Raw genomic sequence first — 27106 nt, forward strand, 5'->3', positions numbered from 1 at the left:
CTGAATTTTGGAAAGGATGTGCGGGATGGGATGTGAACTTGGCGGGCATGCCTCAGCTGTAAATATTTGTAGAATTGGGAGGAATGGAGGGAGTAACGGTGTTGTAGGTCCGCAAATGATCTGACATGGTCCCCCACCCAGACGTCTCCCAATAGAGAGACCCCTATGGGGTCCCATCTGTGAAAGTCCTGGAGAGACGAGACCTCGGCCAGCCACGTCCCACTCCACAGAGGTGTTTGTTTGTCTGGTGACTTTCCGGTCCCACTTGACATGTCTTAATGTGGCTCGCCAGGCCACAAGCACCGTTCTGGTGACGGGGGGGGGGGGGGAAGAGCCTGCGGCATGGGGCACCCGTACAGGTAGGCTTGGAGCTGCGCAAAGTCCAATGACCTGAGTTCCACCCGATACGCCGGGTCGGACCAGCCGCCCATGAACCAATCGTGGATCACGATAAGTCGTGTGGCCAGGTAGTAGAGGTGAAGGTTGGTCACCCCCATACCCCTGTCATAGGGGGGTATGCGACAGTGTGCAAGGGACATTCGCGGACTCTTTCCTCGCCACAAAAAACGGGTAAGGACCCCATCCAGTTCCTGCAACCAGCTACCTGGAAGATAAATGGTAATGTTTTGTAATATGTACATGAAGCGGGGGAGGGCCATCATTTTAAAAAGGGCACTCCTGCCAAGGGGGTTGAGAGGGAGAGATTGCCATTTCCTGAGGTCCGCTTTGGCCCTGGTGACAAGAGGGGTTATGTTCAGGGCCTATTCGAGCTCCGGGAGGAGCGCGATCCACACCTCCAGGTACTTGAATGAGTCGAAGCACGCCCGGGAGGAGTGCAGGGGGACCAGCGTGGATTTCGCCGAGTTGAGCCTGAGACGGAAATCTGTTCGAAGACAGAGAGGGCGTCCAAGCATCTCGGGCCAGAGCTCTCGGGATCTGCCAGGAAGAGGACGGCATCAGCGTACAAGGCAATCTTGTCGATCTGGTTCGGATCCCAGGCCCAACGCCGGATGAGGGGGTCTTGGCGGATGAGGGAAGCCAGGGGTTCCATTGCTAGTGCAAATAGAAGCGGTGAGAGCGGGCAGCCCTCGCGAGTGTCCCTCTGGATAGGAAATGTCTCTGAGAACACGCTGTTGATAAGGACCCTTGCCTTGGAAGTAGAATAGAGGACCCGGATGAGGCATCGGAACACGGGACCGAGACCCATCCTCTCCAACACATCCTCAAGGTAGCCCCAATCTACCGCATCAAAGGTTTTCTCAAAATCTATGAAGAGCAAAGCCAGATACGGGGTGAGGTGATGGCGATGCGCAAGAGCAGGACAAGAGCAGGATGGAGGCGGCGTATGCAATGTCAGGTACCCTGGGCAGGCATGAAGCCGCATAGATCAGGGTGAACCAGCGCTTGTAAGTGGCGGTGGAGTCTTTGTGCCACCACAGTGGTGAAGATTTTGACCTCCGTGTTGATTAGGAAGATGGGGCGGTAGTCTGCACAGGCAAGGGAGGGCTGTGTCTTCAGGAGGACTACAATAGTGGCCACATCCATCTCAGGCGGGAAGGACCCTTTGTCTATTACATAATTAAACAACTCCACCAAGTGCGGGACCAATGTGTACCGGTAGGTTCGCGTAATATTCATGGGGATAACCGTTGGGCCCGGGCGTTTTGCCGGAGTGCAACAGTGAAATAGCCCCGTGTATCTCTTCCGGTGTTAAAGGAAGGTCTAAAGTCTCCGACTCCGTCTGGGAAAGGCAGGGCAGCTGAGTCCCAGTTTCAGCCAATAAGGTCGCCAGGGAAGACCGGGGGGTTTGGGCTGCGTAGTGGGCCGCATATTAGCCGGCGAATGTTCGAGCGATGGCTTGGGAGGTGACGTGGTGGGCTCCGTTCTCGCCCCGAATCTCGAGGAGGATGCGATTGGCCTTGGGTTGGGACACTAAGTTATGTAAGTTTGCCATTTTTATCGCCCCAGCAATACACGCGCGCCACAGAGGAGCGCCAGAGCATTTTAGCAGACTCCAGCGAGATCTGGTAAATCTCCTCTCGGATCAGTGTGAGTTGTCGAGGGGAGTCATCATCATCATCATTGGTATCCTGGGCGCCCTCCAGCTGTGCCACCCGGGCCTTTAGCTGTGTGAGCCGGGCGGATTGTTCCATACGTTTCGCGTGGACCAGACCTCTACCCACCCCTCGTATCACAGCCTTGCCGGCTTCCCATAGGTTTACCGGCAAGGAGACTGAGCCCTCATTGGTGGAGAAGTAATGTTTCAGTTCCTGCCCGAGGGATTCGACAAAGTTTGCATCCTGCAGGAACCAGGCGTTCATACGCCATGCCGTACGGGTGCCATTAGGAGGGTTCCCGAGAGGGAGGGAGACGGGGGAGTGATCTGAGATGCCCCTGGGTAAGACCGTGGCCCCGGACATCAAATGACAGTCCGTGGCGGATAGCAGGAATAGGTCAATACGAGAGTGAGTGTGGTGAGCTGCTGAAGTGTGTGTGTATTGTTCCTTGCGGGGGTTCCACACTCTCCAGGCGTCGCAGAGACCTAGGGCGGAGGACCAGTCAGACAGTCGCATTGCAGATGTTAGGCGGGAAGCCGATGGAACGCCGGTCGTGGCGTGCAACGGTTGCAGGACAGCGTTAAAGTCGCCCCCAACAACCGTCAGACCCTGTGGAAAGGAGGTGAGAACCAACGTAAGGTGGTGGAGGGCAGAGGCCATGGTAGCGGGGGGAATGTATGTACACAGAAGATTGAATGGGTGTCCTTCGATCGTGCCCATCAGGGCCACATAGCGGCCCTGTATGTCTGTTTCGGCCTGTGTCAGGTTGAAGGGAAGCCCCTTCTGAAATAGTATGGCCACCTTCCGGGAGCCCCGCGTAAAACCGGAGTGCCAAACCCTGTCAAACTCATACCGGGCGAGGAAGTTACATTGTGAACCCAGAAGGTGTGTTTCTTGCAAGAACAGAATATCTGACGTGTGTCGCTGGGCTCTACGAAGAACAACTGTACATTTGATCCGGTCCAATAGACCGTTAACGTTCCAGGAGAGGATGTGAAGGGCCTTATGTAAAGCAAACACCATCCTGCTGGGTAGTCTGTGGGAGAGGGGACACAAGCGCAAGTAAGCCCGGGTCCCAAGGGAGACAATATTCCGTATCCGGGGCCCCTGAGCAGAGGGCGCGCGATCTGGTGAGTCTCGTGTCGTCATCAAAGGCATGTGTGCATGTGTGGCTACCAATAAAAACAGGGAACAGGGGCCTGTGGGCGGCTAAAAACAACAAACATTCGGGAGACAACAGTCCTCCCTCCTCCCTCGCCCCCCAACTTCCCCACCCTACACTTCTGAAAATAAAGCATCTGTCACCCTGAGAAGGAAAACAATTAAAAACAACAACCCTACAATAGGACTAGGTGCTAAGCTAAAACGGTTAGCGGAACATAGACATGGCAGAGATGAACACCCCTCCATGTATTCGGGTAAGGATTCGCCAACAGCTGCAGTTACACATAGGGCAGTTAGGCAATAGAGACTGCAAGTAAGTCCAGGGAGTGAAGTAGGAAGTAAGTCACAGAGCATGAGGAAGCCATGATGTTGGATCAACCCCCCCCATTGAACCAATACAGTTGGGACTAATATGCAACAAGGACTGCCAGTGGGTCCTGAAATTGAATTAGGAAACAGATCACAAAACCGTTAGATGTACTGAAGCCGGATCGCCTCCAGCTTAAGGATTATGAGAACGGTCTTGTTGTGTGGGCTTTGAGAAGTGAAATGGAAAGTGTCTGATGCCGGCCTCTTTCAAGTATCTTCATCTTCACCGGATCCGTGGAGCGCAGGGCTCCTAGACAGGTCAGAGTCGGACACAGCCTGACGTAGGCACTCCGAGGGGCCCGGAATACCGCTCAAGTCAATCAGCGAGGTGGTCGGGCCAGGGGTGCCGGATCCCCGAGTTGAAGCCTGGGAGAGATGGCGCTGGGACGGTGCACCTGGTGATCAGGATGCCTCCCCAAGATGGTCGTTTTTCTTGCCGGACCTAGTCCGGCGTCTCTGGGGATTAGGCAGAGTCGGGAGTGGCTGCGAGGGGGCTCGGTGCACAGGGGAAGAAACCGTCCGGTTCATGAAGCGCCGTTCCTCCGTGAGCCAGGTCCAGGCTGCCTGTGGGCTATCAAAGAAGACTGTTTTGTTTTGAAAGATAACTTTGAGTCGGGCCGGGAAGAGAAGGCCGTAGCGGAGACCCATGTTACGGAGCTTCTGTTTAACCTCATCGTACGTTCAACGCTGGGCCTGCACCTCCCTGGTGTAATCCGGGAAGACCATGATCCTGGCGTTCTGAAACTGCAACGGCCCATGTGCCCTGGCCGCCCCGAGGATGGCGTCTCTGTCCCAGAAATTAAGGACCCTCAGGATTATGGGTCGGGCAGAGGCTCCGGGCGGAGGCTTGGGAGCCAAGGAACGGTGAGCCCGATCAACGGCGAACCAGGGTTAGAGGGAATCTTTGGGCATCCAGGAGCGCACCCAGGTTTCCACGAATGTGTCGGCGTGACCCTGCTCCACTCCCTCAGGAAAACCTACAAGGCGTAGGTTGTTTCTTCGTGACCTGTTTTCAGCGTCCTCAGCCCTTCGGTGGAGCTCCGCGGTCTGGGTCTGGAGACGTGCCACCTGAGTCTTGAGTTGGTCAATGGCGTCCTCCGCCATGGAGATACGGGCCTCCGCCTCTGTGATTCGAGCCGTCGCGTAGGTCCTGGCGAATGAGAGCCATATCGACCCTCACTTCTCCAATCGGGTTTTCGACCAATGCTTGCGACGCGCCTATCGCTTGAAGGATGGTGGTGAGATCACCCCCGGTGGCGCCAGGCACGTTGGGCGTCCCACCGCCAGGGTCCCGGTCCGACGTGGTGAATTGGTCCATTTTTGTTTGAGGTTGGGGGGCCGGATTCTGCAGGGTGCGTTCTGCCCATTGCCACCAGGGGCAGGATCCGACCAACACAGGCAGGGGCGAGGAATGGTCCGTCATAGGAGGAGGGGGAACCGTCGACACCCAGACCGTCAATACTCAGGTGCGGGCGCCCGAGACCCCCCTACAGGCCCAAGGAGGGCAAGATCAGCTCGGTGATTCAATCCCAATGGCAGGCCAGGGCAAAATTATCCAGTGGAGGGCGGCCGCGTCAGACCAGGCGCCGCCACGGCCACAAGCTCCAAGTCCAGCCGAAGCGGCTTCCCCTCCAAGAGAGTAGGCTAGTGGTTTGGATCGGACAGCGGCCCAGGGGGAGCCATGGCCCGCGGTCCGGAGCAGAAGGGGCCCCTTTCGATGCCTCCCGTAGGATCCGAGGAAGCACCCCCCGACAGGGAGCGCGGTGTGGAAGGGAGCGGAGTACATGTATCCAACAAGGAGGGGGGTGGAGGTGCCATCTCGCTGCCACCCGACGCGGTGGCCAAACCACACTCCCGGACCCCTTTCACTGAAGGTTTCCACCGGCTGGGCGACACAAGAGTCACTCGCAACCCTGGGCCACAGACGTCCCGTGTGCGCCGGTACTCCCACGGGAAATCACAGTAGCGTGGGGAATCAGACTCCGGGCGGCCCAGTCGATCGCGACCGGGGAGGCCACACACCGGGTCAGGAGATAAGCCGGTGGCCGGCGATGATGGCAGACTGAAGGAGCAGGCCCAGGACTGCAAGGAGGGTGGGAGCGCAGGGTGACAATGGAGAGAGGGGGGGGGCCCCAGGTCACCTCTCCGCTCCGCCACCCGACATAGTGGCCGATCCCCAAACCCAAGCCCCACTCACCAGTGACTCCCACGGCGCTGTCAGCAGGATTCCGGCCCCTCCTTCACACCAGCCAGCGCCCCCGGGGCCCGACCGGGGCTCCCAGCTAGGCCCAGGGCACGCTCACCGCCACCCGCTCTGGTAGCCGAGGCCGATGTGCCACCAGGTCGCCGGGCCCCACCGGCGGCAGGCAGGCATGGGGCGCCGAGAGAACAAAGCGAAGGACCAACAGCGAAGGCCGAGCCACGGCCCACCACCCCCCGCAGGCCAGAAGTCTTCCACTGGCCAAGACCAGGCCCCGGCGCCACGGGGGCAGCGCTGCAGCAGTCAGGGAGTTGGGCCCCTCAGGGCATCGGCGCAGGCACATGCGGGTCATGGCAGGCGTCAGCGGGCCACACTCCCGGAAGCCCAGGCACTATCAGAAGGGGAGGAAGCAGGGCGCTGAGAGGAGCAAAGAGGGGGACCAGCAGTGAAGGCCAGACCAAGGCCCACCGCCCCCGCAGGCCAGGAATCTCCAGTGGGCCAAGACAAGGCCCCGGCGTCCCAGGAACAGTGCAGCAGCCGGCAGGGGGGGCTAAACCCCTCAGGGCATTGGCGGCAGGGTCTGTGCGGGTCTCAGCGGGAGCCAGCAGGCCGCACTCCCCATTGGTCCAGGTACAGTCAAGAGGGAGGGAAAACAGGCAGATCTTCCACGGAAGCGACCGGAGGGCCCGCAGGACAGGGCAGGCTCCAGGCGCGAATCCTCTCTCAGCCTCAGGTCGCAGCGAGTCTATTCCCCCTTCCGAGCTCCAGGTAGGTGCAGCCGCTACCCCAGCCGCTGGGAGGGCCCCGAAGGAGGAGGATTCAGCGGCGCCCAGGCCCCAGAGCGCCGGAGCGGGCCGCCGGTGGAACCGCCATTTTGTGTAATCGGTGGCGGGCAGGGCTAGAACCGGCCGATGGAGGCTCTAATCTTGAACAAAAATAGCCCAGGACTCAGCAAAAGGGGCAGAGGGTCTCTGGCAGCAGTAAACAGGGCAGCAGTCAGCGGCGGATGCAAGCCGGATGACGGAGGGGTACCGGAGCACTCTCAGAGTGCGACCGCCATCTTGACACCACAGGCCACGCCCCAAGAGATGGTCCTTTACTGCACTGTTCTGCCCTTATTTGCTCCAGCAAATCTCACAAACAGCTGATTGTCCACCCAATGCCTTTGAAACTCCAATTGGCAAAAGTGCTGATGTTGCATATTCCTAGCATGCTGAAAAGATTAACCCACCGTCCCCCTAATTTGCAAAGGTGACGTTACGCCACCTCCGGGTGTATTTGCCATTCCTGAATCACTAGGCATCGGCAACCTGAGTTGGTTCACCCTGGCGTTTAGAGATCCCGCTAGGTGGTGTACCACTAGAAAAACTCCTAGTGTGTCTGCCACTTCAAGATGCCTATTGCCCCCTAGTCCAAGGTCCACGGCCAATTCACCCTGGAGACCAGACGCCTTTGATCTACACCTCTACCAGACGGCCTCCCCAACCCAGAAGTGATCTCTGGGTGAGGCAAGGAAAGGGATCTGCCGCTGACCCAATCAAGGTCTAGCAACCACCAATGCAGATCGTTTGCCGTCTCCTCAGAGATCTGGTTTAACTTGGAGTGGTCTCCCTGATGATGTGCCCACTGGGACTTCTCCAGCACCAAAAAGGGAACCATTCTGACTCAACAATAAGAAGCAACCATAGCAGAGTTCCAGCCTAAGTTCTGTGTTTTGAAACATACATATAGGAACTGAAACAAAGGTAACTAGTTTGGAAGGAGAAGACAACCCAATGAGGAAAGAAGGGAAGTGGGTCTAATACCCCCATGTAGACTAATTTCCTTAAAGAGAGTGAAACAGGCATTGGTACAAGAATGAAGTTGTAAGGAGTTTGTTGACCCGCGATAAGGGAGAAAATCTTCTTATGAGTTAAGGCATAAGCAGAAATCAGATGCAAAATAAAAATAAACCACAGTATCAATAACATGTTGATGTCCATGAAGAAGAGATATAATATACATACACTATTCTGTAATAAAATCTTAGATTTTCTCTTCACAAAGCTTTATTCAGCATGGTGAAAGTCTAGACATGCTTGTACACATACCTAATAAATGTGTCCCTGAAAACAAACACACTGCTGTTATCCCCAATAGAAGACTTGTAGGCGAGGTTTACAAAATAGATGTTCATATATAGGATAGCCTTTGTTTGCTTTACAGAAATAAGCGGGGAATATCTCACATAAAACAAAGAACTGGGCTAAATCATGTCAGTTGTCAAAATGTTGGTGAGGTGTCTGCATTTTTTAACAGATCAAGATTATGGAGGAGTGGGGCAGTAACATCGAGGATGCAGTATTGGCTGCATCTGAGAGCCTTCTTAAGATTGGCTTCTCTTTTTACTTCCACCTCTTCAACATGCTTTTATTTTCACTCTTTTTTTTGGGGTCTCACCTACAGACAACTTTAGCTGCCTTTTAGCAACAGACCTATTGTATCTAATAGAGACTCAGAGTGTGTTTAGGTCCGCCCCTTGCTCATGTTTCAATTACTTTCTTACCTCTGTTCCCTGATTCCTTATTGGCTGGCTTTCCTCCCTAGACTTGTGTTTGCCCTACCTAAAGAGCATTTTGGTCTCGTGTTTTTTGACAGGATGAGCTATATCCTTTCATTGCTAATATATGGACTTTGCATTGCTGTGCATGAGGACTATTTCCACCCCTCTCTCTTTTGCTCTTTCAGCTCCCCACTACCACGCTCTCTATATTGAAACGCTGTTCCGCCCAAGGCCCAGGTTTCTCCCTTCAAGCTCCATCTACTATTGGCTGCTATATTGGCAAGCTGCCATTTCTAAATGGTTTTTAAATAATTTGAGATGAACGTTCATGCGTGCATCTGGATGCACACACACACTGGTGGTTCTGGAACGCTTATTCTTTTCATATACAGAAAGCATTCGTTTTTTTCTTTTGCTTTTTCACTGTGGCAAGGTTTTTAAAATGTTTTTGTCAGGTGTCAAAAATGCAAGCTAAACCTAATGGCTTTGCTAATGCTTGCTGAAAGTTAAAGACAGTCACTCCATAGGTGATGAAAAGGAAGAATAAGACATTAATGCCGGGTGGTAGTAAACATTGAGTGTGTGGTTTGCACACTCTGTCTTAATCCTTTCTGAAAACAAAGACTTTACTAAGCCTCAGGCAATAGGCATTCAATGGGTATAACTTCTATATAAGAAGTTAAGTGAGGACCAATAGGGTTGGAAAAGCACAGGTCAAGAAAACAGAAGCAAGTGCTTTTTAGAATTACTAGAATCTCTGGATAACAGTAATAAAGAGGCTGGGGGTCTGAGACAGTGTACAGTAATAGTACATTTAATGATGTTGAGGGTCATCAGTAAGGGAGAGAAGCATCATTTGCACCTCGGTTTCTTGCATTGAAATCACTAACCCATAACATGTCATAATTTGCCAGTTGTTTCTCACCTGGTTGAAGTTGCTATTGAAAAGTGCAGCACAGAGCGGTTCACTGTGAGATGTTAGAATCTTACCACTAAACTCCATTGCCTCTGAGGAGGCACGCAGAACGCCAATCTGGAAAATATAAACCAACGTGTAATTTACACAGGGCTGTCCACTACCCTGATCCCCAATATTTGGCTAATAAAACTAAACCAACTATAGAAGTCAAAATCTTCCATCTGGCTGATTCTTTTTATTTATGACCCCCCCCCCCTCACACTGGACTGAAAAGCAGAAGTGACAAGTGGTTTTCTGCTGCTGGGTGTGGATTGTGAAATGCTCTCCACATAGAATTGTCTTGTCATCAGAGTTCAACAGCTCCCCGCTTTCAATCTGGCTCTGTGTTGTGTTCTTCTAATTGCAGTTTTAACATTTTTTTTTTATTCTAATAACGTTGATTAATTAATTGAATTACACAACCCATGCACATAAGGTAGCACTAATAAAGCCACCACTATAAAGGGTCCTGTCACAAATACAGAATACTACCAATTATTATAAGATCTTTAGTTTAAACTTTATGTAACTCGTTCTAGTTACAATTTAGAATCATGGAAAACTAGAGCCATGAGACAAAATAAAGCAATGGTGTTTCTAGTCATGAGCCCTCCGTAAATCAGTGATAAGCCTAATAACAATAGCTTTCCTTTATCACTTGAATCCTGTTGCAAAATAGTGCCGTCATTCTCTTGCTATGCGTGGAAGCTATGTGCTTATAGGTTAAAAACGAGGACAGTGATAAACTTGAGGTAAATGAATAGTTTTCATATTGAAAAAGTGTAGTACCCTTTCCGACATAAACGAAAGAGGTGTACCTATACAAAAAAAATCCCAATTAGCTTTGTCATAAATGGCAGGAGGGCCTCCTTAAAATTTATATATTTCTGAAGGTAGCCCATCCGGTCCTGCTGCCTTGCCAGACTTCCCCGCCCTAATCGCATTCTTAACGTCTGTGATAGTTATATTGCTTTTTATCACTGTACTACTACTTTCATAGATGCTCTGAGGGACGTCCTGCTCCAACCATGCCTTTACCTCCCTATCAGTAACTCTTCCTAATCTACCAGCATCCTGGGACGAGGCCACAATAACAATAAATCCAAAATCAGGAAACCCCCAAATGTATGTGACTCTTATAGACCCAGTTCATTAATAAAGTGCGACTATAAAATTTTTGCAAATTTTTGGGCAGAGAGACTGAACGGGGTTATGGGGGGGGGGTCTCATGCACGTAGATCAGAAAGGGTTTGTAAGAGGAAGAGGGATACTCGAGTTGACATATAGTGTAATCGGGGCAACTGATATAGCTACTACCTACGAAATCCCTCTAGCAGTCATCACACTATACGCCACTAAAGCGTTTGACAGGGTAAACTGGACCTACCTGCAGACAATGTTAAAACTATACAACCTAGGCGAAATCATCTGTAGGACTTTGGCCATGATATATAGAAAACCACATGCTAGAGTCCTGGTAAATGGGAATCTTTCCATGACCTTTAATATTTCATGAGGGACAAGGCAGGGTTGCCCTTTATCATCTTTTTCTTTTCAACCTCTATATTGAACCCTTGGCAACCAAGATCAGGAAAAAGAGTTGGATACTTCCTTTTAGATATAAGGTTTAGGAGAGAAAGGTGGCTTTATATGTGGACGACCTGATGGTATACACATCAGACCTGAAGGGGACTGTCCCATTATTTAATGATCTGACCCTACAATTTGGCCGCATTGCTGGATATGCAGTAAACAGGGCAAAAACTGAGGTTATTGCATGGAATTTGGAGACAAACCCAAATACTTTCAGAAAAGAGATGAGATTCCTAGGCATAAAGATTTCCCAGATTATTAAGGATCTTCCGGAGGCTAATTTTTCTAAGGCAATGAAAGAAGCTTGTAGCCTGATGCTAAGTTGGTTTCATCTTCCACTGACTAATATAGGGAAACAAATCTGGTAAAAATGTAAATCCTCCCGAAGTTTACTTTCCTATTTCAGACGATTCCATTAATGTTTAAGGTTGAGTGGTTAATACAGGATAAGATCAACAGTTTTATATGGGATTCAAAAAGCCCGCGTATTGCCTGGCAAAAACTACGCTGGAAGAGAGAAAAAGGGAGGCTATGCCTGCCAGATTTAGGGTACTATGCCTGGGCTTTTCTTCTAAAAAATGGGAAGATGTTATTAAGTCAACCAGACAACTCCGAGATTGGTAAAATGTTTGGGTCTATGCTACTGGACATCAAAGGAGGAGAGCATGGATGTATGTACAAGTTCGGAGACCCTAAGTATTTTAAAAGGATGCATCTTAAGACCCTACGTAGTATGACTGAAGTTTGGTCGAAGATCAGAAAGGAGATAAAACTCACTTACTACAGCAGGTTGGCGCCAATATGGGTTGCCCCTTGATCTCCTGAATGGACTAGGGTTGTGGTTCCCAAACTGAGCGCCGTGGCTCCCTGGGAAGCCGTCAAATCTAGCCTGGGGAGCAGCGCACAAAGCACTTAAATGCATTTAATGTTGATGAGGCTGTTGGCTTCAGTTAAACTAATTAGACTTAAACGAAAGATGTTGATTATTTGTACGTGAAATACCTAAAGCTGTAAATGTAGTGCTTAATTGATGGCATGTCGAGGGAGATGACCTCCATACTTCACTGGAACCCCACGTTCCAACACTCTCAAAGTAAGTGGAAGATGCCTGATTTATTTTGTTATATTCGTTAATAGCTTCGTTTTTTACCAAATGCATTTTACACCAATGCAAGTTATTAGGAAAGTACAGCGGTCCTGTCTATTAAACACATTAAGTATCATTAAGTATTGACACTTGTACTTGAACCATAGGTACCTTCAGTACACACATCTCCAGACAGGCCTGCTCTCTCCTTGAGCACAGGGAAGTAAAACACCATATAGAGCATAATGCCACCTCTAGAAGCAAGAAAGAGGGACGTTTAAAAAAAAAAAAAAATCAGAGGAAGTTACTTGGCTTGCAGTGATTTGGAGGCAATTTTAGAGAGGAAAAGCAAAAACAAAGCTGTATGGGGATTAAAAAAATAGTGAGACACCCTGCTGAGACAGGTGTGTTGGCACGTATGACATGGGTAGAAATGGAAGTGCATGCAAATATTCTTCAAGAGCAGAAACACTTTGGCAATGGGGCCTACATTCATAGGGGTGCTATCTAGCACTGTAAGTGGGATCAAAAAGTTTGAGAGGGTACCCTTAAAAAGGCATGGGTAAAGAAATGTAACTAGGAATATTTTATTAGAGGCGCCGCCTTAGTAATACGAAACAACCTGAGTATATGATTATAATACCTTCATCAGCTTCATCCCAATTATTTTCAGGGAGAAAAATGAAAGTACTCCAGAGGCCGGGCTTACATCCCCCACCCTCCCAAAAAGTAACAGTGGGGAGCCACGGGCAATGGCCAATGGGTCAAGGAAGCCTCGGGTCGAAAAAGTTTGGGACTCACTGGACTAAGGATATGCTTGCTCTCCCTTTAAGGAAAGCAGGAGTTCAGAGATGGGGTGACCTGGTGGAGGAGGAAGAATTGGTGTCATGGGACAAACTGGCAGAGATATCCAGCAACAAAATTTCGAGGTTTAAATACTTTCAGATAAAAAGCTGGTTCCAGTCATCTGGGGTGAAAATAGGTCTGTCAAATGAGCTAGAAGCGGGTTTGATTGGTGAAGTGCCAAAGAAGAAGAAAATGGCCAGATGGTTCTGGCTTCTACTGGAATTAACAGATGGTGTCTTCAAACTTCGAAGCGACTTGTGGGAAAAGAACTTGCCGGGCTTGCAGTTGGAAGACTTATGGCAACTATCTTTTAAGATTCTTTACTCTACAATACAACCTGCCAATCTAAGAAGGAACCATATATTCGGTCTACATATAGGCTAGCGAAACTGTGGAAAGGAAGAACGTCAAGTTGTTTAAAATGCAGCCTAGAGAGGGGAGATGACATTCACACGTTTCTGGAGTGTCCCATGATTCAAAATGTTTGGGGAGATGTAAGTAGATGTATCTCATCTATAAAGGACACAGAAGTAAGGTAAGTCTGCCTCTCATAGGATTTGGGGTACAAGAGCTGCATGTGGATACCTCTAAGGACAAAAAGAAATTGGTTTTCTATCTGATTCTTTAGGCTCGAAAAGAGAGATTTGTAAAAATTGGATCAGTAATCTACCTCTGACTGAAGTTGATTGGATAAAAGCTGTTAAACACACAATCAGTTTGGATAGTGCATTAGTGAGGAAAAGAAACCATTTCTGGTGTTCAGCTGCAAACTATTTAGATCTTAAGTGAATGCATGCGGTTAAGGGCAGGAACATGTCCAATGATTATGCCTGCTTTTTGAGTCTCTTACTTCTCGTGTGTGATCTGCAGTTAGGTTGGTTGGCCAGAGTAGAAAACTAAAACAGAAGTTTATGGGAAATTATGACCCTTGGCAGAAATAAAAAGCTCTGGCAGGAGCCAGTACAGGGGGGGGCCCAAAGCTTCTAAATTGAATGAGGACAATAAAAAAAAAGAAATAAAAAAAAAAGAAATAGGTGTAACCTTTTGCATGCAGAAGCCAGGACGTTTCACGAAAACCTTTACAGTACTTCTACAGGAATAACCTTTGATCGATGCAATGAACTTGCAGAATACTTTCAGGGAAAAATTCTGTATATAACTCGTTCCCAGATTCTCCATGTCCCAGTGATCTCCTTGTCCCGGTGACCAGTGACCTCCTTACTATAAATAGGCCTCTGGATCACATTAAGCACACTCTGGAGGAATTTCTACTCCTGGACCTGGATAACCTAGCAGACATTTTTGGCAATCAAGTCGGGCTCACCTCTTGACCCGGCCCCTCCTTACCTTCTGTGGAAGGTTAAAGAGGTGGTGCTACTGGTCATACTGGATGTTATTAATCTTTCTATCACCAATGGCCTCGTACCACCTTCCTGGAAACAAGCCATGGTGAAAGCGTTATTGAAAAAAATCAAGCCTAAATCCTGATGTTCTGAGCAACTATCGTCCCATATCCCTGATGCCCGTGATCTGTAAGGTCCTGGAAAAGCATATTAACTCCACTCTTTCGAATTTCTTAGAAACACATTAGCTTTTACACCATTCCCAGACTGGCTTTCGTCCCCATCAAGGAACTGAATCCGCACTTAGAGCCGAAGTCGAAGAAGCAAAAAAGATAATCGATCAGGGAGGAGCAGAAGCCATTATCCTCCTTGACTTCAGTGCCGCCTTTGACATGGTTAATTTTAACATTCTCCTTAATAGGCTTAGGAGGGCCGGGGTGTCAGGGGGAGCGATCTTCTGGATTCAATCCTTCCTGAGTGGCAGAACATTTCAGGTCTTTGCGGGGGGAATCTACCTCTAGGCCTCTACCTCTCAACTATTGAGTACCTCATGGATCTTCCCTGAGTCCTACGCTGTTCAATGTGTATATGAAACCGCTGGCTGATATCATCAAGCCGTATGGGATTAAAAATGTCACATATGGGGGCGTGGCTTGCTGCCGTCTAAGATGGCCGCCTACTAGAGGAGCTCCAGGGACGAGGTAGACTCCCCTGAAAATCCGACGCATTATCCGCAGATTTATCCTGCCTTGAAGGTGACCAGCGACGACCGGAATCGATTGTGCTGGCTCCCTCCCCCACTTGGCTACGTTGGTGGGTAGCGGGCGGCGGAGAGACGCCTGCGGCACTGGCTCCTGCTAGTCCCGCAAAGTGATGGGCCCTGAGGTGCTCTGAGAGAAGGACGATCGTGCAGCCTGCTGTTACGGAGCCCCGCGGTGAGTTGGAGCCTATCGGGGATGAATCGGACCCCGGCTCCGGGCGAGAACTGCTGCTGGGAGGGGTGAGGTGAGGAGAGAAGGCGAGGGCGCCCACTTACTGAGGAATAGGGTCTAGTGGGCACAGCAGAGACCCGGCCTTCGCCTCCCCCGGGCCCCATCAATAAGTGCTCTTCTCCGGGGACCACAGCTCAAGCACAATGGGACCTTATGGTAGAAGCCATGGACTCTAAAGGCGACCCCTGGGGGGCAAGTAGGGCCGTAACCACCAAGACTGGGTAGACGGGCACCGGCCCCGGGGAGAGCCGGATGACTTGGCACACGGAGCCTATCACAGACCTGGCCTGATGCACTTGGTTCTCCAAACCATACTCCCTGCGGACTGAGTTTTGACTATCTGTGCGCCCGGGGTGGCTGACGAAGGTCAACGGGTCGGGAGGAGTGCCCCCCCCCCCCCGTGGACCGCATATATTCCAGTGCTGCGACCAATCCGGGCTCCTGGCCCAAACACCTTATAGGTAATTGCGCGACGGGAAAACCGACAGGCCGCGCGTAGAAGGAACCTCCAGCGGCTGGCGGCGGCGATTACCGTCTGGCGCAAAGTTCTCCAGGCATAAATGGGGGGCAGGGGCCCACGCACGGCCGCCCAGGGCAAACTGGACAAGTATGCCTACGCAAAAGATTTGCCGGACTGCAGAGAAGCGCCGGACAAAGCCCCGGAGGCAGAAGGAACGACTAAAGTGACGCTGGACGACATTATGGCCGCTCTCACTAATGTACAGTCAACGGTGGGCACCATTTCAACGGATGTATCCTTCCTATGAGCCGACTTCCAGAAAATTACCGCTAGGGTCACGGAGGTGCAACAGGTAACGAAAACCCTGGCAGGAGACACGGCCACATTGCTTAAAAAAGTTAGCCACCTTTAGGCTGAAAACAAACTAATGGCGGCGAAGCTGGATGACAAGGAGGGGCGTTCTCGTCGCAATAAAGTCCGCCTCACGGGCATACCCGAAAGTGAAGGGGGCCTGGCCATGGACCTTTATGTTGAGGACCTTATAAAGACAAGACTCCAACCAAGGGGGCTTTCCGCCTTTTTCTCAGTGGAAAGGGCGCACAGGGTGCCAGGCGGTAGGCCTAAGCCTGGAGCGCCTCCCAGACCAATTCTGGCCCGAATTTTTAATTTACGCGACCGGGATGCAATACTGCAAACAGCAAGAGTGGCCCCGCCGATTCGCATCCAAAACTCAGTGGTTTCCTTTTTTCCGGACTACACAGCTGCGGCTACCAAATGCCGCAGGAGCTTCCTAGAGGTAAAAAAGGAACTGAGGCGCAGAGAAGTTACTTACTCCATGCTATTTCCGGCAAAGCTGCGTGTAGTGGCGGACGGCAAAACTCCGGACGAGGCCCATGACTGGCTCGAGGGGTGGCGACGAAAGGACGGATACAGGCGGTCTGAGAGACGCCAGCAACAGCAGGTGGCGGAGGGGAACCCCGGGGAACACAGTCGAGAACAGGAAGACGACAGCGCACAAGGGTCGGATGCTAAAGACTGTCCAAATGGGACTTGGTGCTAATTGACGGCACCGGCCTTCCAGGATGTATCCAAGGGCTACCAATAAAGAAGAAAAAGACGCGACACCCGGTTGCTAGGACTGCCTTTATCAGCTGTGGGGGAGGGCCGAGGCCCGCGGCCATGGGACTAGCCGTGAGGCTTCGGCGAGATTCAAGTGAATAATGCTCTTCAAGGAGGGGGGAGGCTGCAGCGTTCCCCGGACTTCTCACCCCCGAAACGCAAGTGGGAGGCTGCAGCATTCCCCGGACTTCTCACCCCCGAAACGCAAGTACTGTTACAGGGATTGGGTATTAAGCGCTCTGCAATGTTGGGGTGGTGGGTAGTTTTAAATCCGTCTAGCAGGGAGGCAGGGAGGAGGGTGGAGGGAATGGGACCGTTGTTCTGGTTATGTTTTTTTTTGTTAGCATTCAACACACAGGCACTCGTATGCGACACTTTCCCAGACACAGGGTAGCGGTGGCAAGGTTCATGTGAATTCGTTACCCTCAATACGCACTCTACCAGTAATGGCAACACCAAACTCACAGACCTCTGAGCGAGAGCAGGTCCCCAACACACAGATGGCCACCCTGTCGCTAGTTACGTGGAACGTACATGGCCTGGGGGACAAAATTAAAAGAGGTTTAGTCCTACAATATCTTAAGCGATACTCCCTGGCGGTGGTCCTATTGCAGGAGACGCACCTCACTGGTACCGCCTGTCGGGCATTGGACAGGTGGGGGTTCAGGATGGTAGCCCACTCGGAGTTCACATCAGGCTCCAGGGGAGTGGGTATTCTAGTGCAAAAACAGTCACCACTCAAAATACATAGAACTATAACGGACATGGGCGGTCGCTTTGCGGCTATCATCGGTCAGTGGGAGGGGCACCCTATCAATATAGTGTCAGTTTACGTTCCTACGGCATTGCATGCAGTCACACTCCCGGCACTCAGCGATTTCCTCCTCGACCTCCCGGTGGGAGAGCTATTAATAGGGGGAGACTTCAATGCCACGGTGGATGGGACATTAGACAGACACCCTGCGAGGGAGCAGACTAGGGGGGTATCGCACCTAGGGAGCTTTATGGATGCATTGGGGCTGGCGGACATATGGTGGTACCGCCACCCCATGGCGCGACAATTCACTTTTCACTCTGGGGTACATTACAGCTTATCCAGAATAGACTACTTTCTTGCATCCCAGGATAGTTTGAAAAATGTGGACTAGATTGAAATTAGCCCTAGGGGCATTTCTGACCACTCCCCAATTTTTTTTAACATACACATATTATCAAAAGGGGCTGACGCAAATTTTTCCCATACTCCCTGGATACTTGGAGGTTCCCAGGATCCTGAAAACTATGGTCACCACAACACGACATTACTTCCAGGAAAATGTCTTGTCGGTCCACTCCCCGACCAACCTGTGGGAGGCATATAAGACCGTGCTGAGGGGGCAGGCCATCGCTTCTATTACGGGATATAGGCGTGAACGGCAGCAAGAGCTCACTACTATAGAATTAGAATTGCAGAAGGCTGACACCCAACACTCGCACAACCCAACTCCGGCCGCAGCCCAGCGCTTACACTTTCAACAAAAACGACATAGGGAATATCTCAAGGAGATGACTCATCTCCGACTCATGGCTACGAGACATAAGATATATGAGACCGGCGATAAAGCCGGGAAGCTTCTGGCATGGCTCGATAAAAGGGAGCGAGACAGAAAGTGGATAGCACAGCTTTGCACAGGCGATAATCTAACTGTGACCGATCCGCGCGCTATAGTATGCAAATGTTAGCGCAACACTTTCAACAGGTTTACGCATCGCTATCTGAGATGTCCGTGGAAGAGGTGCTGACATATAAAGGATATAGCACTGCCCAAACTTACACCGGAGGTGGCCCTTACACTGGAAGCGGACCTTACAACTGATGAGCTGCAGGTGGCAATTGGTTTCTTGCAATCTGGGAAAGCGTTGGGACCCAATGGTATACCCGTAGAACTTTATAAAAGGCTGGCAGGGACGGTGGCCCCACACCTGCTCAATATGTACTGTGACAGCTTACAAATGGGTGAGCTGCCGCCGGATCAGCATTTGGCCACGGTGGTGGCAATCCCAAAGCCAGGAAAGCCCCCGGAAGACTGCACCTCCTATCGCCCCATTTCTTTACTCAATGCTGAGGCCAAAATTCTAGCAAAGCTTCTCGCAATCAGGCTGACCCCACACCTCACAACCCTAATTCACCCGGACCAGTCCGGATTCATGCACAATAGAAACACGGCATTGAACCTGAGGCGCCTGCTCGGAGTGCTGGCCCGCATGCCATATCTTCAAGAGCCAACCGTTCTTCTATCACTGGACGCCCGTATAGCGTTTGATATGGTGGAGTGGCCCTTCCTGTTCGCTGTGCTGACGCACTTGGGCTTTGGCCCAAAGTTCTGCGCATGGGTGCGTCTCCTGTATGCAAAACCACTGGCGCATGTGACGGCTAATGGTCACATATGCCATGTCTTCCCACTGTCCCGGGGCACGCGCCAGGGCTGCCCCCTGTCGCCGCTGTTATTTGCCCTAGTCTTGGAGCCGTTAGCGGCATGGATCAGGTGGGAACCTATGATCCGGGGCCTTAGGTGGACGGACGGCTGGGAAGACCGCATTTCGTTATATGCGGATGATGTTCTATTATACCTGACCTCCCTTCTAGTGCTCCTGAATATATGTGACCAGTTCGGTCGAGCGTCTGGGTACACTATAAACTGGTCCAAGTCGGTACTCCGGGGCCCTCCACCGCAACTCCCAAGGGGATTGCCCTCTACAGATCTCTGGGGACGCCTTTAAGTATCTTGGTATTTATGTCACGACTGACCCGGGGGAATTTATTAAAATAAATCTTTTGCCCCCCCTGGAGCATTTAAAAAGGGATGCAACTCATTGGGGGACACTGCTTTTGACGCTGCTGGGGAAGGCGGCGCTTTTTAAAATGATGGCGCTACCTCGATTCCTGTATGCGTTGGAAAATACACCATACCCAGTGCCATCTGACTATTTCAAAAAGATAGCAGCCCAGGTCTCCGGGCTGTTATGGGGGAACAAGCCGGCACGCATAGCGTAGCGCAAATTGACTAAAGGGTGATACGAAGGCGGCATTGCACTCCCCGACATAAAACTATATCACTGGGCGGCCCAACTGAAAGTAATCAATCAGTGAATACATGCCCCGCAGACAGATTCCGCTTTCAAGGCAGATAGGCATGGACTGGGGATTGAGGGCATGATGTCCGCACTTTATAACAGAAAGCGTACACCAGTGGTGATCGGACCCACCAAGCAGACGGTCGACCTATGGCATGAAGCTCACGTTAAACTGGGCTGGAAGGGAACGATAACCCAACTTACCCCTCTGTGGGATACACAACGTTTGGGCGGCCTAAGTCAGTACAAAGGCTTTGACAAATGAGACGCAATTGGTATATCCACGGTGGGGGACATGTGGCACAATTTGAGCGCCTTCAAACGCAGTATGTATTAGCACCCTCAGAACTCTTTCGGTACCTGCAAATAAAACATGCATTGCAGGTGGTCTTGCCGTCCGGCACTGAGGTTCTGGAGGCCACCCCCCTGGAGGATAGGCTGCTGACAGACTACATGCCGAAGCGGGCGACTTCCTTTACCTACCGAAAATTAGTGAACAATTTACCCGACCCACATGTGGCGCTCAGGGAAAAAGGAAAAGTGGTCCCAGGACACGGGCGACTTCGAAGATTCCGAATGGCGGGAGGCACTGGCCTCCCCGTGGGAGGTGGGAATACCCTCTAGACTTAAATTAGTACAGCTTAAAATCGTACACAGAACCTACTATACGAGACACACTCTTCACAAAATAGGGTCAGCACCGCACCCGTACTGCCTAAGACGATGTGGGGAGGAAGGCACATTCTTTCATACGGTGTGGGAGTGAGCAAAGATCAGGGAATACTGGGTAAAAGTAATGAGGACCATATCACAGGCGGCAGAGGTGTCATTAATGCCGGAACCCAGGAGATGCTTGCTAAACGTGTGGGAGCCAAACGATCTTACGCGCCCAACACAAGAGTGGGCCACGCTGGGGATAATGATAGTGAAGCGCAACATTGCACAAAAGTGGGGTGCGGGAGAATCGCCAACACTCACTGCATGGTGTGGGGATCTAGATACTGCTATGGTGGCCGAAAAAGCAGTTTTCATCAATCGAGGATGTCCTAAGAAGTGGAGCAGAGTCTGGGGGGCCTGGAATAGATTCAGGGGATATATCTGCGAGCCTCCTGAGAAGCGGGCGGAGGGGGAATCTGAAGATGAAAATGATGGGGAGGTGGGAACTTAAATGGATGGGAAGTTGTCTACTGTTACGGTATATGCGATATCACTGTGCCAATTGCTACAAAACCACAGATGTCTGGAAATAATGTTTATGTGTACTGTTTGCTTCACTTGTGCCAGCCTATATTTACAATAAAAAGTAAAAAAAAAAAAAAATGGCACATATGTGGATGATACTCAGCTGGTAGAGTCTCTAAATCGACCGCACAATGTTCCATCCGACCTGGAATCCTGCCTGGAGAAGGTAGCAACCTGGATGCAACACTCATGTCTTAGACTTAATGGAGACAATACCGAAATAATTTATCTAGGCAATACATCCAATGCGGACCTCAAACTGCCACGGCCAACCTGTCTGGGACCCCCTCCGATCCCAAAGACCAAGATAAAAGGCTTGGGCGTGTGGCTGGATAGGTCACTTAAATTCGACCAACAAGCAGTGGAAGTGACAGGTGCCTGTTATGGCTCCCTTAGAATGCTGCAGAAATATGGGGGCTAGGAGAACTATGGTCCAGGCCTTTGTTCTTTCGCGCCTGGACTATGGCAACTCCCTGTACCTAGGAGCACCTAAATCCACCTTAAGGACACTTCAAGTTGCCCAGAACTGCACCGTGAAGGACTCCTTATGGTCTCAATAAGGAAGAAGAATTAAGTACCCATATAGGTATTTAATGATTCCCTGTTGCCATGTTTCTTTACAAATTTCTGTATCCTAAATAATAGCTAACGTGGACTTTTGTCCTTTTAATAGAGATGTGAACCACATGAAATGATGGTCATGAATTCTTGGGTGTTAACACATTGCAGGGTCGGGTTAAAACCCTGCCTTTATTTACTGTTTAGAGAACATTAGAGATCACGGGACATATGGTTTTTGGAAGGGGTCAGGTAACTAAACATCCTGAAGTCAATTATTCAGACTAACCATGGAATTAAGAGCCTGGAGCTTCCAGACTCTTTTCACTTAAGTCTATATATGGAATTGGTAGGCTATGTAAGTGATATTTCATGAATGGATTATGGAGTAGCCGGAATTTTGACCTTATACTTCCAGTTTGATATGAGTCAGTTTAGAATAACTTAAAAAATAAAATAAAATTTTTAATATTATAAAATGATCTAGAAAACCAGAATAAAAACTAAAAATAAAAAATATAAAATTAATTTAGTATAATTGTGGAGAACAACATTTTTATTTATTTTTATTCTTGTATTTAATTTTTTCACATTTTTCAACCTTGTATAATTCACCAAAAATATTTTGCTATAAGGACACTTGTCACATATCTACTTTTCTCGTCAGCCATAACAAAAGGTTCTTTCCTCAGACACATAGCAATGGGACGATGAAGCTGTATTTAAGTACAAATAAAGCGCCTTGAAAAGGAATTGTCCATTTCACATGCACAGTGGAGTTGCTGTATGGGTAGCGGGATTGAATTGATTCATTTTAATTTATTGTGAAAATAACCGCAATTGTGGGAGAGTTCTTTCCGCTACATAGCAATTGATACTATTAGCATATCAACCACACTGATGAAATCTGACGTATATTTGTACTTATATGCGATATTTAGCTTACATTAAGCTACGAAAATAGCATCTTTCTTTCATGTCCATGAATTGTGCTTTGACCGTGTCATTGTTTGATTTATTCAGATTTATAAATTGTAAAATAATTCCACAGTACCCAATGACTACTGACTAGGGATGATTAAACATTGCATTGTGAAATAAGAATTGTAGTAACTTAATATAGTTGCCAGAAGTATTTTGTTTATTTCCATAATGACACGGTTGTGTTTAAAATGGCGACTAGAGGAAAGTAAAATCAACTTGACAAAGGCCGCTTGCGGCTGAAACGCGTTGTTGTTTACAGCTTAATAAAAGTACCTGAAAGCACGGATGGTTGTGCCGCCTTCTTCCTGATCGAGTGGAAGTGAACCCCTTTGATATATATATATATATATATATATATATATATATATATATTCACTGAAAAAAACATAGGTTTCAGGGACGTTATAGTTAGTTGGACATTTGACTTATATAAAACCAGAGAAATTCGCCTGTTATAGATAGTTGAGCTAACTATAACTCGCGCAACCGCAATGCACTGCTGATGACGTCACATATTCCATCACTCATGACATGGTCAGTGACATATCACTGATGACATCTCAAATGACATCACTGATGACATCACTGATGACATCATCCAGTGAATGTGTGTTTCTGTAAAGTTTAAATATGTTTTATAAATATATATATGCCAAGATGTATTGAAGAATGAATGAGAGTATAAGAGAGGATGGATGATTAAGTAGGTGTGTGACTAACTGTATAAGTGACTAATTAATTGTGTCTTGCTTAATGCATGTGTTAGTGACTGATAAAGACATTCACACAGTTTTGGTTGTTAGTTGGTGTGTAAGCAGTTCCATGGTTTGGATAGCAACTAAATGAGGATCTATATGAGCTACTCATTGCTTGTCTGAGTACCTGTATGAGTACCTGAGTGTCTGCTTGGGTGGGTGTGACTCTGCATAGATGTGTGAGTGGCTAATTCACTAGGTATATGTGTTGAAGTCTGTATCTGTGAAGGTCTGTATGGCTGAGTGAGTGTGTGTATGAGGGTCTCGGTGAGTGAATGGATGCCTCAGTGGTACATGTGAGTAACTCCATATGTGAAAGGCAGTATATATGAGCGTTGGACTATATAAAAGACAATATGTGAGAATGAGTGATTGTGAGAGTGCCTGTATGGATCAGTGTGTCCTTGTATTAGTTATTGTATTAGAGTGTAAGTATGTGTTAGTATATGTTTAAATAAGTGACGTGGTATGTGTATAACTGTACAGGTGAGTAAATGAAAGTGTTATTGATTATTTCCATTACTGACTAGGTGTGTGAATAACTCCAAGAATGAGAGGCAGTGTATGAGTGTCTGTATAGATATGTGACTGGATATGATAATGCTGTATTGATGGCTGACTGTATGTATGAGTGAGTGTATAGGTGAATGAGTGGATGTGTGTAGACCTACAAATTAGAGAGTGGATATGCACTAACTGGTATTGGTGTGTTTAAGGTTTTGAAAATTATAGCCTGTATGTTAGACTGGGTGAATCAAGTGTTATATTAGGGTCTGGTCAGGTGCATCTGATTTTCACGTGGATGATGTCATCAGTGATGTCATTTGAGATGTCATCAGTGATGTCATCAGTGAGATCACTGACCATGTCATGAGTGATGTAATATGTGACGTCATCAGCAGTGCATTGCGGGGGCGCGAGTTACAGTTAGCTCAACTACCTATAACAGGCAAATTTCTCTGGTTTTATAGAAGTCAAATGCCCAACTAACTATAATGTCCCTGAAACCTATGTTTTATTCAGTGAATTTCTAAGGTTTTTTTAAATGCTAATTCCTAACTATAACGTCCCTGAAACCTATGGTTTTTTTCAGTGAATTTCTAAGGTTTTTTTTTAAATGCTAATTTCTAACTATAACATGCCTAAAACCTATGGTTTTTTCAGTGAATTTCAAAGGTTTTTAAAATACAAATTTTTAACTATAACGTGCCTGAAACCTATGGTTTTTTCTGTGAATTTTAAAGGTTTTGTAAATGCTCATTTCTAAGTATAACGTCTCTGAAACCTTTGTTTTTTTCAATGAATTTCAAAGGTTTTTTAAATAACGAACTACTATTGTGTATTTGTCATTAATACTATTTTTTCTAACTTTTCAACTACATAAAATAAACTGCAAAAGTACTATGTAACGTAAAACATTTCACAAATTACGAGTTTTTAAATAATGCAAAACAATTTAACATTTAGATAACAATTTTTCTCCCTTTTTTTGCTGTCATTAGCTACTACTTAACTTCACTATTCAAAGTGATGCCAGTGTAGTTTCATCATAAACAGCAGGGGAAAAAAAAACAATCAACTAGATTGTTAAAAAAAAAAACTAATTCTCTCAAATATAATACAAAATCAACACAAATAACACATCCAATAGTACTTCAAATGTTCAAAGCTTACCTAAATTTCGCTTTGAAAGCATCCAGTATGAATTCTTTAAAGATCTTACGTAGTTTCTCTAAACAATTTTCCCATTACACCAGGTAATGTATCAAAAGGTTCGCTTTGAAAGCATCCAGTATGAATTCCTTAAAGATCTTACGTAATTTCTCTGCACATTTTCCCAATACGCCAGATAATGTATCAAAAATTTCGCTTTGAAAGCATCCAGTATGAATTCATTAAAGATCTATACACCTTCCCATTAAAGCCGAATAGTGTATCTAAAATCTTTGTTTCAGAAAAATTAAGTATGAGTTGGGTAATTCATAAGGCAATCTCGGTTTCATTTCCAAGTGTGTATTATTACAGTGACTCCAACTATTATTACACTTTAAATAAACTGTATAATGTCCACTTGTAGTAGTACTTCCAGCATGGAAAACAATATCAACTGTTTCAAAAGTTCTTACAGAAATAGATACTTGATTAGCAACAACATTTTTAATTTGTTACCACTTTTCTTCAATTTGGTCGACAGCGTTGCAGCATTATAATCAAATATTTTCCATATCTTTGTAGGCATAATGCAGATAGCATTCTTGATTTACAACGAGAACACATCATCTCATGATCAGTTTCTTTTACTAATTTGGAAAATGGTACAGATTTGCAGTCAGGTATTGTTAAATATAAAAATCGTTCTCTGTCAACTATAGTGCTTGAAGTTAACGAACACTCTTCACATTTATGTATGTTCCCATTTGTAACTGAGTCCAAATAAACTCTCAATCTGAATTCCTTCATCTTCTTGTACTCCAAGCATAACCATCAGAAATTCCTGTGCATCTTGCTGTATATTAGCACTTAATGTTAAAGATCCAGTACATGTATCCAACAGTTGGCGAATACCAGAAGCAGAATGAATCTTACTTCTATCAGTTCTTAATTCTTGAAATAAAGTGTAGAGTGCAGAACATAAAGTTTTTTCCCGACTTTCCATAATTTCACCACAAACATCTTCAAGATAAAATAGAACATTTAGAATGAAATTACCATAGCAGTTGACACCAGAAGCATTTTCTAATTGGTATCCAACAACATCATCACTTGTTTGTATTTTCTGCTTCTTTACATCTTTTCTTTTGATCTTCTTTCTCCTTTTCAACCATAGTTAACTCTTCAACATATTTGCGTTTTGAACACACAAGTTTCACATAAATAGGATATTCACCTAAATGGGGAGCATAAAGTCTTCTCAAACAATTATATTCTCTTACACAATTAAAAACAGCACTAACCTTGTTCTCATCAAAATCAATTAAATACAAACCAGACAACGTTCTAACTAGAGATAATGCAACATATACCATTCCCTCTTTAAACACAGTTTTTCCAATATTCACGAAAGCATTATCTACACTTAAACCTTGTGATTTGTGAATAGTTATTGCATATGCTAAACAGAAGGGAAACTGTTTTCTACGAACATACAAGTCTTTTACAAGCAAAAAACGTGCTGCAGAACGTGCAATCTGTCTTACCTCTGCAATCTGATCAAATTTAACTTTCAAAAATTCAATTCCATTTCTATTTTGATATTTCACAAAATCAACAACTTTCCCCATTGCTCCATTCACTAAACCTTCATCTACATTCAGATTACGCATCAAAATTACCGACAGTTCAAACATACATCTAAAAAAAATTCTAAGTCAGCAGTTTTTGATACAGACTTTTCCAAATAATCCAATTTAGTCTGTAGTTTTTCTCAAAGAACAATTGTTATTCCTTGATGCTCTATTTTATCAATAGCTTCAATGTGAACTATTTCTTGATTTTCCAATTTCATAAGCTCTCTATTAAATGTATAACACTCTTCCACTGTAGGCATTAAGCAAACTATAGACTTTTTTTCTTTCATTTTCTTGTACATTACTTCTGCTGGTGTGTTTTCATTTGTAAACAAGTTCTTTAGTAGACTACTTTGAAAAGCTTGTTTACCATGTTTGTTTAGAACACCAATTCTAACATCTTTTAGAATATTTCCATAATCTTCATCTCTTGCTT

At 47.2% G+C, this 27106-nt stretch overlaps 1 protein-coding gene across 1 annotated transcript in view; it reads right to left on the bottom strand.

Annotated features, from left to right (window-relative positions):
* EFCAB8 (EF-hand calcium binding domain 8) overlaps positions 1-27106 on the bottom strand; it is a 3172177-nt gene that overhangs the window by 1873011 nt on the left and 1272060 nt on the right. Inside the window, exon 15 of the mRNA XM_085615170.1 lies at positions 9258-9365. Within this exon, the coding sequence (XP_085471296.1) occupies positions 9258-9365 (108 nt within the window). The remainder of the gene's footprint in view (positions 1-9257; positions 9366-27106) is intronic.

The sequence above is a fragment of the Triturus cristatus genome, chromosome 7 (assembly GCF_964204655.1).
Source record: "Triturus cristatus chromosome 7, aTriCri1.1, whole genome shotgun sequence".
Taxonomy (NCBI): domain Eukaryota; kingdom Metazoa; phylum Chordata; class Amphibia; order Caudata; family Salamandridae; genus Triturus; species Triturus cristatus.